Source organism: Bos indicus, chromosome 2, assembly GCF_029378745.1.
Source record: "Bos indicus isolate NIAB-ARS_2022 breed Sahiwal x Tharparkar chromosome 2, NIAB-ARS_B.indTharparkar_mat_pri_1.0, whole genome shotgun sequence".
NCBI lineage: Eukaryota > Metazoa > Chordata > Mammalia > Artiodactyla > Bovidae > Bos > Bos indicus.
In genome coordinates, this window is record NC_091761.1 from 998,940 (window position 1) to 1,013,559 (window position 14,620).

Here is a 14,620-nt window from a genome sequence, read left to right on the forward strand (position 1 = left end):
AAACAGTAAAACCAAGTAGTTCACAGACTTTATTTTTGGTGCCATAGATAATGCACCTGGACTTTGCTATTAATGTTTTTAAAACCATATAGAAGTTACCACCATAATCTTGTCCCTTCCTTCATGGCTGCAGGTGACCTGGACTTGTAGCCTGGTTTGTGCACTCGAGCAAGTAGGGAAAGTACCTGACCAAAGCCAGGGCGCACAGGGTCACAGTAAATGAATGAACACAAACAGGTTTCATTATTTTTATTTCTGTAACCTTTAAATCCTGTCACAAACTAGATTTTGTTACAGCTGGATTTAGTAGAAACAGAGAAATCAAGTTCACTACTTTTTGAAAGACACAAAAAGGGAAAGGGAAATGACTTAGAAAAGGTTTTCATTAAAAAAACAAAAATCCCTCAACAAAAGCTAATCATTAAGTTTATTCTAATTGGTAATGGGTTTTATTACAATTAGCTGGTATTAAGTTTCTTGCTTAAATTCACAGATCTTTCCTTAAATGTTACAGGATAAATGGATGAACTCAGCAGCACTTCCTGACACAGCTAGCTGTTGGAACATTCCACAAAAAAATGGAAAATGATTTTGTAAGAACATGAAGGCAACAATCTGCAGTCAACATTCTCAGATTTTGCAATTACTAAAAGTATATACAATTTTAGTGTAGAAAAATAAGTCAATTTTGTAAAATCAAGCTTTTAGATTGAAAAGCACCCCCTTATTTTAACAGGCACAGAGATACTGAAAAAGAGTTCTCAAAAATCCCACTAAATAGTTTATGGAAAGAAAAACATGCCCTTCTAGATCTTAAATGCAGTCAGTACTGGAACTCTTGAAAAACAGGTGACACACACTCCCTCAGCTGCTGGCCAGGGACTGGTGGATGGGTGGCTGAAAGCAGCGGACGTGCTCCACTGGTGTGCTCTCTCCATCACCTGACTTCAAGTACTTGTCCAAGATGGTGATTATCTCATCATTTAGAATCTGGAACTTGCGAATTCTTTCCACCATCTTCTTCAAAGGCTACAACAATTAAAATTAGGATAGCTGTCATTTATTCTTCATGCTTCAAAATACCTCAGCATTTTCATATTAGAAAAATTACAGCCAACTATTGACACATACCATCTCTACTGCAACATTTCTCTGTTGGCTTCATGCTACTGTAGATTCACGTGTAAAACTTAAAGACCTGTTTATTCAACAGACTGGTATCGAGAACTATGGTGTCCTAAGAGCTAGAAATGTGAAGATGAAGCCCAGTAACCAACACAACACAAGTAATTTCCAGTTATTGTGGACAGGGTGCTTTGATAGACCCTTCTGCTATAATTGGAGAAGGAAACAGCAACCCACTCCAGTATTCTTGCCTGGAGAATCCCATGGACAGAGGAGCTTGGTGGGCTACAGTCCACGGGTCGCAGAGTCTGATACGACTTCACTTTCACTTTCTGCTATAATGAGCTTCCCTCATTAAAGAATCTGCCTGCAATGCAGGAGACCTAGGTTCAATCCCTGGGTTGGGAAGATCCCCTGGAGAAGGGAAAGGCTACCCATTCCAGTATTCTGGCCTGGAGAATTCCATGGACTATTGGGGTTGCAAATAGTCGGACATGACTGGGCGACTTTCACGTCATGTCACTTCCTGCTATAATAGAACTATGTTAAAAAACACACAAAAACGAAAACAGAACAAACTTTAAAGTCTATTCCAGTTTAAAGCACTGCTGGTTTTGCCTATGCAAGAAGTGAGGGAAAAGCCAGGCTCCTCAGAGACAGATGCTACCAGCAGGGGTGGGATGAAGAGACAGGCTGGGCTTTAAGCAAAGTGGACTGCACTCCAAGGCTCTCCACCAAGCCTGGACCTCTTAGGAAGTTAAAAGTGGTTCCACATTGGTAATAACTCTGGGAGATGAACAGTAAATGGAAATCCAGGGAGAAAGGCATCCCAAATTAAGTTCAACCAAACAAAAGCTGCCAAATAGAAATCCAATAAACAATGAAACATTTCAGAGTTTTAGATACCCCGTGAGGTCTCGGAACTGAAAAGTAAAGACTATGTGATGACATTTCTTTATGCATTTAGACTAGATGTATACAGAAACAAAAATGGAAAAAATTCTGTGAAGATAAAATTATCAATTACTACCAAGATTTGGAGAAGGAAATCAACATGTTAAATATAAACTAGTGACTTTGAAAAGTTAAAAACACAGCAGATCACACTGAGGTGAAATCAGTTAAGTCAGTACTTGGGTACAGCCAGACAGCCAAGGACATGGAGGTATGGGAGGTAGAGTGGCCCCTAAGATGTCCATGTTCCAGTCCCTGGAGCCTGTAAATGTATTATTTTCTAATAGCAAAGGGGACCTTGCAAATATAGTTAGGTGGTTACAGACTTTAAATAGGAAAAGTAGGATGGATTACCCAGCTGGATCCAATCTAATCATACTGAGCAGAGAACTTTCTCCAGCTGAAGACAGCAGAGGCGCGGCACAAAATTAGTAGTGTGAGAGGGACTTGATCATGTTGGCTGGAAGGGGCCATGTGGAAAGCATGAGAAGGGATGTGAGCTAAATAACCAGCAAGGAAATGGAGACCTTAGCTCTCCAATGGAACGGAGCTGAATGGAGCCAACCACCTGAATGAGTCTGGAAGTAGATCCATAACTAGAGGCTCCAGAAGAGAACACAGCCCTACAGACACACTGCCAGTGGCCTTGTGAAACAGTAAATGGAAGACCCAGCTGAGCCACGCTGTTCCCGACCTCTGACGCAGAAAACTGAGAGATGTTAAGTACTACACAATCGCACTCATCTCACACGCTAGCAAAGTAATGCTCAAAATTCTCCAAGCCAGGCTTCAGCAATATGTGAACCGTGAACTACCAGATGTTCAAGCTGGTTTTAGAAAAGGCAGAGGAACCAGAGATCAAATTGCCAACATGTGCTAGATCATTGAAAAAGCAAGAGAGTTCCAGAAAAACCTCTATTTCTGCTTTATTGACTATGCCAAAGCCTTTGACTGTGTGGATCACAATAAATTGTGGAAACTTCTGAGAGAGATGGGAAAACCAGACCACCTGACCTGCCTCTTGAGAAACCTGTATGCAGGTCAGGAAGCAACAATTAGAACTGGACATGGAACAGACTGCTTCCAAATAGGAAAAGGAGTACGCCAAGGCTGTATATTATCACCCTGCTTATTTAACTTATATGCAGAGTACATCATGAGAAAGGCTGGGCTGGATGAAGCACAAGCTGGAATCAAGATTGCCAGGAGAAATATCAATAACCTCCGATATGCAGATGATAGCACCCTTATGGCAGAAAGTGAAGAGGAACTAAAGAGCCTCTTGATGAAAGTGAGAGAAGAGTGAAAAAGTTGGCTTAAAGCTCAACATTCAGAAAATTAAGATCATGGCATCCGGTCCCATCACTTCATGGCAAATAGATGGGGAAACAGTGGAAACAGTGGCTGACTTTATTTTTGGGGGTTCCAAAATCACGGCAGATGGTGATTGCAGCCATGAAATTAAAAGACACTTAAACTCCTTGAAAGGAAAGTTATGACCAACGTAGACAGCGTATTCAAAAGCAGAGACATTACTTTGTCAACAAAGGTCCGTCAAGGCTATGGTTCTTCCAGTAGTTATATGGATGTGAGAGCTGGACTATAAAGAAACCTGAGCACCGAAGAATTGATGCTGTTGAACTGTGGTGTTGGAGAAGACTCTTGAGAGTCCCTTGGACTGCAAGGAGATCCAACCAGTCCATCCTAAAGGAGATCAGTCCTGGGTGTTCATAGGACTGATGTTGAAGCAAAAACTCCAATATTTTGGCCACCTGATGCGAAGAGCTGACTCATTTGAAAAGTCCCTGATGTTGGGAAAGATTGAAGGCAGGAGAAGTGGAGACAGAGGATGAGATGGTTGGATGGCATCACTGACTCAATGGACATAGGTTTGGGTGGACTCTGGGAGTTGGTGATGGACAGGGAGGCCTGGCGTGCTGCAGTCCATGGGGTTGCAAAGAGTTGGACACGACTGAGTGCCTAAACTGAAGTATAGACATGTCTGATGAAGTCCCCAAATGGAAGAAAAACTAAAATATTTGAAAAGATAATAAGTATTTTCTGGAATTCAATTACAAAGAATCCATAAAATGACAAACACAAGAAGATCTACATACCTTGAAAATAGAAGGAAAATGGCATCAGACTCCTTTGCTCACTAATTCTATTTGGACTCATTTGGGTGAAAAGAAAGTTTCATTTGGTGGCACCTTTTGTCCTCAGATGAGAAACATTCACAGGGAAAAAAAACAACTTTAAATAAATAGAAAATGTCTGTCTTTGTGAAGCTTCCACATACCACATTTTTGATGATTTCGTCTTTGCCATCGTGTTTCTGGACTTTGAGCAGATGGTAGCAGAAATCCAGCACAGCAAAGCGGCGCTGCTGCCCAAGCAGCGCAATGATCATGCAGCCAGCCCAGTGGAGCCCATCGCCAAAGCACTGCCTGGAGACAAGAAGCAGGAGGTGGAACGGGCAACCAGATGCCAGTTGCCAAACCACCTGTGTGCCCCGCAGGGTATGATGAGCAGAGCTGTGTCCCTGGTTTGGTAAACACCTCTTTGGGGTTCCTGTGGCAAACTGTTTCTGAACCTCTTTTTAGATCAAGGCCCTGCCATGAAGAATGAGTTCATGAAGTGCTGGTGGTCCTCCTGTCTAGCAAAATACACAACTGACTTGCATAAGTCTCCATGAGTTCAGAAAACTCCAGAAGCCCAGCCCTGAGGCATTTCCTAGGCATCAGGTAACAGCCCCTATTTAAGCCGCTTTATTGCAGCTCAGCAATATGGGGATCCATTTCCAGAGGAAAGTGGTTCTCTGCATGAGCCTAACGCCAGCTTCTCTCCCATTTCCCTTCCCTGAGCACTCACTTACTCGACTGTAAACTCGTGTGTTCCCACAGGAATGCAGTAGACAAACTGCATGGCACTCCAGAGTCTGTGAAACTCAACACAGTCATCTACGTGCATGACCCCATTGCTGGGCAGAGGCCCGCGCCAGATGGAGTCATCCAGAAAGGTCCGGATCCGGGTCAGGATGACTTCAAACATGGACAGGCCACAGCAGAGACGCTCCTTTGTCAGCAGGTCCCCCTCTCTTGCTATTGCAATTTGCTGTAAAAGGACAAAATGTCACAGGCATGGCAGGCAGCTAGAATGCTGAAGTCGAAGTACTCCAGTATTGTTTTTGACTCACTGGAAACTATCACACCTTGCAGAAGAGGGTTTTTAAAAATAAACATCAACAAAATACGTCAGCTATTACTTATATGTCTTATCAGACTAAATAGAACTGTCAAGCACAGTTGTTCTTAAGGGAGAGGTTTACCTCATGAGGACATTTGGCAACATATGGAGATACTTGGTTTTCATAGCTTCTGGGTCTAGTGGCATCTAGTGGGTAGAGGCCAGGGATGCTGCTAAATGTCCTACAATTCATAGGACAGTCCCCCCAGCAAAGAATTATCTCATCCAAAATGGCAACAGGTTGAGAGACTCTGATGAAGCTAGCTTAAGTTCCTCCCTGCCTCCTGTTCTTAAAAACCAATGAGAAAGCTTTCCTCATGAAGGGGTGGACAACAAAAACAGCGATGTTTACTGTGCACGCCTCACCTGCCACGTGATGTTCCGCGTCCTTTCACGTGTTAGCTCATTCACACTTCCCAGCCACCCTGTGACAAGGTCCTATTATAAAACTCACTTGGAAAACTCAGGCCTGAGTAGCTGAGCAGGCCCATGCAATCTCTTGATGCCTGAGGACTAGGTCTCACCCAGAGTCCATCCACCCTGCCAAGGACCAGCCCAGCTGGGCGCCCAGCTCACAGCAGCATGTTGCATTACCTGTGGAGTTCCCAGTCTTTCGATCAGAGGGACAAGGTGCAGTGGGGCATACTTTGATTCTAGTCTTTTCATTTTGGCATCAAGTCTCTCTCCCTCTACGGTGGAAAAAAATATTTTATACTCTATTCCTTGTATGAATAACAATTGCATAAGTTTAATTTTGTAAAAAAAAAAAAAAAACCCAAATGAAAAATATTTAACATTATGCATAGAGGTTCTCTTTGAAAATTCTTTTATGGAACTGGCTCATCTGCTATTTTAACTCAAACAGAGAACTGAGTCTTTGCTCAGTATTCAAACTTTTAAAAACTTAATGTAGTCAAAAACAGCACAGTACAATGAATCCTCTGTGACTATCTGTTGCTACAATCATGAGCTCATGGCATTCTTCTTTCATATATACCTAATACCCCTGCTCCCATGCTATTCTGAAACAATCAAGATACAGCATTTCCATCCTAAGTACTTCCTTTATTCAGTATTCATTTAACTATATTATATTACTTCCAGGATGTGACTGAACAGGAAGCAAACTCAAAGCTGGCTTTTTAACTAAAGAGAACTCTCTGGCAACACAGACATGTGTCCCTACCCTGGTCAGAGGACTGGCTCACCTTTCACATGGACCCTTGGCAAGATGTTCTGGAAAGGGGCTGCGTGCAGCAGGTCACATACTTCTTCTAGAGACTAGAACAATGAAAAAGAAGGCTGCATGAAGAATCTCATCTCACAGTAGAGATGGACAAAGAAATCGGATGCTGAAAACAAGGCACATCTTTGTCATTTTGTGTAAAATAAACACTGCAAGCAGACTGCCCAACAGGAGTCTCTGCGCTGGTGGAGCTGTCCCTTGCTGTTCTGGCCAGGTAGCTACCAGCAACATGTGGGGATTAAGTACCTGGAATGTGGCTAAGGAACTGAATTTTCATTTTTAGTTACTCAATTTTCATTTTGATTAATTTAAATACAGACCAGAGATCAAACTGAAAAAGCAAGAAAATTCCAGAGAAACAACTACTTCTGCTTTATTGACTATGCCAGAAGCCTTTGACTATGTGGATCACAAGAAACTGTGGAATTCTTAAAGAGATGGGAATACCAGACGACCTTAACTGCCTCCTGAGAAATCTGTATGCAGGTCAAGAAGCAACAGTTAGAACTGGGCATGGAACAATGGACTGGTTCAAAATTGGGAAAGGAGTATGTCAAGTCTGAATATTGTCACCCTGCTTATTTAACTTATATGCAGAGTACAACATGCAAAATGACAGGCTGGATGAAGCACAAGCTGGAATCAAGATTGCCTGGAGAAGTATCAATAACCTCAGATATGCAGATGACATCACCCTTATGGAAAAAAGCAAAAAGGAACTAAACAGCCTCTTGATGAGAATGAAAGAGGAGAGTGAAAAAGCTGGCTTAAAACTCAACATTCAAAACACTAAGATTATGGCATCTGGACCTATCACTTCGTGGCAAACAGATGAAGAAACAGTGTCAGACTTTATTTTCTTGAGCTCCAAAATCACTGCAGATGGTGACTGCAGTCATGAAATTCAAAGACTCTTGCTCCTTGCAGGAAAACCTACACAGCATATTAAAAAGCAGATTGTGATTACTTTACTGACAAAGGTCCGTCTAGTCAAGGCTGTAGTTTTTCCAGTAGTCATCTATGGATGTGAGAGTTGTACTGTGAAGAAAGCTGAGCACTGAAGAACTGATACTTTTGAACTGTGGTTTTGGAGAAGACTCTTGAGAGTCCCTTGAACTGCAAGGAGATCCAACCAGTCCATCCTAAGGGAAATCAGTCCTGAATATTCACTAGAAGGACTGATGTTGAAGCTGAAACTCCAATACTTTGGCCACCTGATGCGAAGAGCTGATTCACTGGAAAAGACCCTGATGCTGGGAAACACTGAAGGAAGGAGAAGGGGACAACAGAGGATGAGATGGTTGGATGGCATCACTGACTGGATGGACATGAGTGTGAGCCAGCTCCTGGAGTTGGGGATGGACAGGGAAGCCTGGAGTGCTGCAGTCCATGCGACTGCAGAGTCGGACACGACTGAACGACTGGACTGAAACACAGACAGGACTGAGCACAGTGCCTTTGTCTTTAGGGTCTCTCAGCTGTCCCTGCAGAGCCAGGAAGCAGGTGCCTCCTTTGTAAACAAAGAGCAGGAGGCAGAAGGAAGGGGCACCGTTGGCCATTCCCCACTGAGCCTAAAACAAGAGTCTGAGCAGTCACTCTGAACCTGTTGTTGGATCACAAATTCCTTTAAACAGGCAATAAAACCCCACACTACATAAAACCTGTTCTCCAAAACAATGCAGTGTAGGAAGAAAGCTTACTTCCAATATCACAGGGGTTTCACAACATCTAAAACTCCACCACGAACCCAAATATGGTCAGGAAGGGTGCCCTTCCCTCGCTGGAGGGCCCATAAACAAGGGAAACTCCTTAGCAGTGTGCTCAGCGCAGGGCAAAAAGACCGGAAGTGAGAATGGGCTCTCCTGCCTCCTACTGTACATCCACCCTAAAATCTTGAGAAAGCAAACTGCTAAACAAAGAAATAGTTATCAGAGAATCAAAACATACTGACTGATAAGAGTTTCCTTTCTGAGGATCTCCACAAAGATGACAGCAAAACTAAGACCAAGAGGAGGAATAGAAGGCTTTCTGTACCATCATGTGAAAGTCCTGTTATCCCGTAACATAAGCCTGGAAGAGCAGTCAGTCAGAGACCTGCTCCTTCAGAACCCTCCAGAAGGAGACCGACCCCCTCCTCCACACCTCCTGTGCCCAAGTCCAGAAAGAACACAAGCTCTTCACACAGAAGGCAGGCATCAGACGTGAAGGACTACCACGCAGACACAGACTAGCGAGTAACGTCTGTGGGTTATCACGCAGCTGAAAAAGGCTGATGACTGTCAACACTTACTAATGTGGAATGATCTCCAGATTTACTGTCAAGTGAAAAAGGGAACGCGGAGATGGGTGTGGATACACACGGATGAGATACTGCACTTTATGTATGTGTTCAGGAGAAGTCATACGTGAAGGGACTTTTCCTGTATTAAATATTGAAAATTCATGACGAGTGATTACTATTTACAGGAATTTCCCTCACTTATCTTGTGTATTTAGGTGAAAGATCCAGTTCTCCCTCAGCTGTTCCTGGAGCAAGGCTGCCCTGGACACCAGCTTCTTGGGGAGCTGCCTGTTGGCCCGGCACCACCAGTCCTGCTGCAGGGAGCAGCTGGGCTGAGTCGCAGGCAGGGGACAGCAAGGGCCTGGGGGCTGCCCGCCTTTGGCACCACATGGAAAAGGTCTTCTGCGAGCAGAGTGGCAGAGTAGAGTCTGGAAGATGCAGGTCCTGACCAGAGACTGCACCCTGCACCCGAACTTGGGCTCCCTGACACGAGAGCCAACATACCTTTTTCGAGTAAGCAGGTGTTAGGTGCCTAGCCCGCTGGCTCAGCCCCTCAAGCCTGCAGTCTGCCTGCCACGCCCTGCACAGTGTATGCAACACCTGGCCCAGGTCGTTGCAAAGCACACCGTGCCTCTGCCAAGGTGCCAAGGCTCCAGAGAGAGAAGAGACTGCTTTAAGAAGTAACAGAGCAAAGATCTCCCCAGACAGAGCTAGAAATGTAACACAACTCCCACTGAAATATCAGTGTGCTTTTTCAGTGTATTTGGCCCAAGGTGATTCTCATACTTTCAGAGCAGAGCAAAGATCCACAAAGAGGTAGCATGTGCTTGAAGAAGAATACGGTAAGGAGCACGTCCTACCGGGGGTTAACACTTTAGTTAGAGCTACCATGAGTAAGACAACATGTTAGAAGCCGTGGACAGACACAGACTAGTAGAATGAGGAGGAAAACCAGGAGACAGACTAGCACATCCACAGAAAGCGGAAGGGTGACAGAGGGATCCTGCTGACCAACAAGGAAAGGAGTCTTCCTTCAGTCACTGGAGAAGGGACAACTGGTGACCCATGAGGAAAAAAGAATCTTCATCCACATCTCACATTACACACAAAAACCAACTCCAGAAGGATTATAAACTTTAATGTAGAAACAAAACCTAAAATCTTTAGAAGAAAATATTAAAGAATGTCTTTATGATTCCTAGAGAGGAAAGGACTTCTTTGAAGAGATACAAGAAGTGCTTGTACACAAGAACCATAGAAAAGAGACTCTAGTCAAATTAGGAGTATCAGTTTCTCAAACATCGCTACTATTAGAGTGAAAAGATAAGCTAAAATCAGGGCTTCCTTGGTGGCTCAGCAATAAGAATCCACCTGCCGATGCAGGAGACACAAGTTCGATACCTGGGTCGAAAAGATCCCCTGGAGAAGTAAATGGCAACCCACTGCAGTATTCTTGCCTGGAGAATCCCATGGACAGGGGAGCCTGGTGGGCTGTAGTCCAAGGGGTCACAAAAAAGAATCGGACACGATCAAGCGATACACAACAATACTAGCATTTGCATGTAACACACAGAAGATACACAAGTTGTAGTAAAATGGACAAGATACAAATGGAACATTTAACAGAAGGAGAGCCCAGCAGCAGCAAAGACGCCCAGTTCCGCAGTCCTCACTGAAAAGCAGAGTGAGGCCACCTCAAGAGGGCTCTGGGTGCAGAGCGGTAGTCAGCTGACAACCTACAGGGACAGAGGGAGAGGCCGAAGGACACCCCCAGCAGGCAGGCAGTGGGACTGCGCGTGCCCACGCATGATTTCTTGGTGTTGCTGGGCTCCCAGCGCTTGCTTTCTTATGCTGTCCACCTCAGCAGGCATGGGCCATGTGTACCTATTTCAATGTAAAAAGTTAAAATTCAATGACATTTAAAACTCTGTTCTTTAGTCACATGGAGCCCCACCCTGAGGTCTCAACAGCCTCAGCTATGGAATTTTCCATCACAAACAGTTCTCCCGGGCAGCAGCTTTATACATTATGTGTATGTCATATATGTTAATCTAGATGCAGTAAATCTATAATAAAACATTCTTAAAATATTCACACAGTAAAACATTCTTAAATGAACTACTGCATTTTTGTTTTTCAATTGTAGGGAACAAATTCAGAAGTCTAAATAACGATGAAAAAAAGAAAAGTGCTTTACAACACTTGCTCTCCTTCCCCCATTAAATAACGCCAGTAAATCAAGCGCCTAGAGAATGGCCTCTTCTGTCATCCATGAGGAGGAAGGGGCTTGGCAGCACGCGGGCCACGGCAGTGCTGGGCACTCACCAGGCTCTGCTCTATGAGCAGGCAGAAGAGCACAGCGTTGCCCACCTCCCGCAGGTTCTGGAAGCACACCGTTTTCAGCTCCGCATACTCAACTATGTCCTTCAGCTGGTGGTGGAAGAACTCCAGGATGCCTGAAGTGGGAGAGAATGAGTGTGGGGCTGGGAGAGGCTAGAGGGAGGGAGCGTGACAGTGCACAGCCTGGGTCCACGGCCGGAAGCACCCGTGCTGACAGAAGACTCTGACACTGCCATCCTGCCCACCAAGGAGATGGCTGTGTCCCCTGTTCCACCGCCTGCATCCTTGTCCTCAGCTCCAAAGCCTGCCAACCCAGTCCAGGCACAGCTTGTTCTTCTGTGCTGTGCAGATATTGTGTTATTTTCACAGACTGAAGGTCTGTGGCACTCCTGTGTCAAACAAATCTATAGGTGCCATTTTCCCCATAGCATCTGTTCACTTCATGTTTCTATATCAGATTTTGATAATTCCCGCAATATTTTAAGTTTTTTCATCATTATATTTGTCATGGTGATCCGGGATCTTTGATGTTATTATTGCAAAAAGGTCACAACTTGCTAAAGGTTCAGATGATGGTTAGCATGTTTTAGCAATGATGTGTTTTAAATTAAGATACTTAGTTGTGTTTATTTATTTATGGCTGTGCTGGGTCTTCATTGCTGCACTCAGGCTTTCTCTAGTTGTGGCAAGCAGGGAATACCCCTCATTGCAGCGTGCAGACTGCTCATTCTGGTGGCTTTTCTTTTTCTGGAGCACGGGCCCCAGAGTGAGGGCTCAGCAGCGTGCCGCACTGTCTTAGTTGCTTCAGGGCATGTGGGATCTTCCTGGGCCAGGGATCAAATCTGTGTCCCCTGCACTGGCAGGCGGATTCTTTACCACTGGACCACCAGGGAAGTCCAAGATACGAATGTTTTAAAAGGCATATCTTGTGTTACTGCACACTTAATAGACTCTGCTGCTGCTGCTGCTAAGTCGCTTCAGTCGTGCCTGACTCTGTGCGACCCCATGGACTGCAGCCCACCAGGCTCCCCCGTCCCTGGGATTCTCCAGGCAAGAACACTGGAGTGGCTTGCCATTTCCTTCTCCAATGCATGAAAGTGAAAAGTGAAAATGAAGTCGCTCAATCGCATCCAACTCTTAGCGACCCCATGGACTGCAGCCCACCAGGCTCCTCCGTCCATGGGATTTTCCAGGCAAGAGTACTGGAGTGGGGTGCCATTGCCTTCTCCGTAATAGACTATAGTATAGTACAAACATAACTTTATATGCATCAGAAAATAAAAAAATTCATATGGCTTGCTTTATTGTGATAATTTGCAGCTGGTTGGAACCAGATATGCAACATCTCGGAGGTCTGTGTATACCTTCAGAGGAGGCATCATGTTGCAATAAATGAGCAAGACCACAGTCATCTCCAGCAGAGGTAGAAAAGGTATTTGATAAAATTCAAAATCCCTTCACAGGCACAGAAAGGAACGTGTTTAATCTAATAAAGGACATCTACAAAAACCCTGTAGCTAACATAATACTCAGTGGTGAATCTGCATGCCTTCCCCCAGAGCTTCAGAGAAAGAGAGCATCTTCACCACTCTCCTGGAGGTTCTGGATGTTGTCATAAGGTAGGAAAAGACACGAAGCATAAAGTCTAGGAAGCACTCTATCCATTCACTGCTGAAACAGTCAAAATCCCCGAGCTGACTCTAGAATTTATAGTCATACAGAAGACCCAGAACAGGCAAAACAACACTGAGAAAAATGCTGGATACTTAAAGAGATTTCAAACCTCTCATCCCATCAGGTCAGGCCCTGAGTGCTGTTCCACAGTGACCCCACAGCCCTGCCTGCCTGAGAGACCATCGTTTCCTCTTGGTGGTCCACCCCACAATGAGCATGAGTACAGGGGTACTTCCAGCAACATGGCACTACCTCCACAGTGGTGCCATGCCAGCTGGGTGAGGACATGTGGAAACCAGCCCGGAAGTCCACAGCTCTCCTGCAGACCAGCTCTGGATTTGGCTTAAATGGCTTTGTCTTTGACATTTAAAATATCCACCTCTAATAAGGATCTGAGCACCAGTCTTATTATCCCAACATTACCCGTCTACTTTCTGAGATTTTCCCTAAGCCAGGACAGACCAATGGTTATTCCCTTCCCAGTGGCCAAATGGGTCACCTCACTGTCTCCTCCAACACCAACAGCAGCCTTGGGTGGTGCCAGGAACACCCAGGGGCTCAACCACACCAGCCAACTGCCTATCAGGACAGTATCTCACTGGTGACCAACAAGATAGTTTTCCAGCTTTCAATAAAGTATTAACAGATAAGAGATAAAAGGCAGCTTTGTTAAGAGACAAAGGTTCTTGTAGTTCAATTTTATCACAAACAAAGCTCTCTGAGGTCATGAATGTTATCCATGTAGAAAGCCCCAAATCCACTCTGGTCAGGTCACATAGGTTCGTCTGGCACCCCAAAGACCACATCTGCCTGAGGGCCCTGCAGCTGGCCAGTCAGTAAGATAGGAGGCTGCCGGGCAGAGACAGACAAGCTGCACTGTCGGGGCAGTGACCCCCTCCACGGGCTCCCCTGCAGCCTGGGCTGCTGAAGACTAGCAGGCAGTTGGACCAGGCAATGGCGCTCCCTGCCTCCCCCACCAGTGATTTGCAAGATCCTGGTATTACAGGAGAGCCAAGGTGCACAGGGTTCACAGCACTGTCACCCTCCACCCAGCTCTCCCACCCTTGCACACCTGCTCTTGGTTGAAAGGCAGGTTTGTTCTGTTAGAAACAATCAGGTTCTAGCTTCCCACCTTCTCCCACTTGGGGAAGGCAGATCTGATCCTTACCAGTAATTTCCAACTTGATTTCCCTTAACTGACCTAGGGCTGACACTGCCCCTCCCTGTACGCCCCAGAGGGACGCTGTGCTCACCCGGGGAGCCGTACTCATGTCGCGGCAGCCGGCAGACCTTGGGCATCACCTCCATCAGCGTCTTCACATACTGTAGGATTGTGCCTTGCAGCTGTGAGAGATGGTCTGTGTCAACCACCAGCCACATTACCCTGCAGGCTGTCGGTGCGATGGGGACTTTTGAAAATGAATTTGTTAGTAAAATGCATGGTAATGACCCAGGACTGAGAATCACTTTGGCTAGAAAGGAAATCTCACACATAGAAGGAAAGCAACCTCAATGGGAGTGGGCAGCCCCTCGCCACACAGGAACTGGGTGCAGAATCCTCCCCCCAACCCTGGGAAGGAAGCCCACCAGAGGGAAACATACCAGGCTTTTGACCACCTTCAGCAGCTCTTCCATGACCACTGCAATGCCCTGGTAGCCAAGCAGCCGGCAAATGACCTGGAAGTGTGGGGGCCCCACAAAGTTCCGGTAGCTCCCATAGATGCTCGAATAGGCCAGGTTTAAAGCCTGGGGGC

At 45.4% G+C, this 14,620-nt stretch overlaps 1 protein-coding gene across 1 annotated transcript in view; it reads right to left on the reverse strand.

Moving 5' to 3' along the window:
* Positions 1-234: 234 nt before the first annotated feature.
* Positions 235-14,620, reverse strand: part of CYFIP1 (cytoplasmic FMR1 interacting protein 1) — a 108,737-nt gene continuing 94,351 nt past the window's right edge. Inside the window, 8 exon segments of the mRNA XM_019968645.2 lie at positions 235-1,029; positions 4,379-4,526; positions 4,955-5,193; positions 5,920-6,014; positions 6,534-6,606; positions 11,178-11,308; positions 14,120-14,210; positions 14,469-14,612. Coding sequence (XP_019824204.2) covers positions 865-1,029; positions 4,379-4,526; positions 4,955-5,193; positions 5,920-6,014; positions 6,534-6,606; positions 11,178-11,308; positions 14,120-14,210; positions 14,469-14,612 — 1,086 coding nt within the window. The 3' untranslated portion in view covers positions 235-864.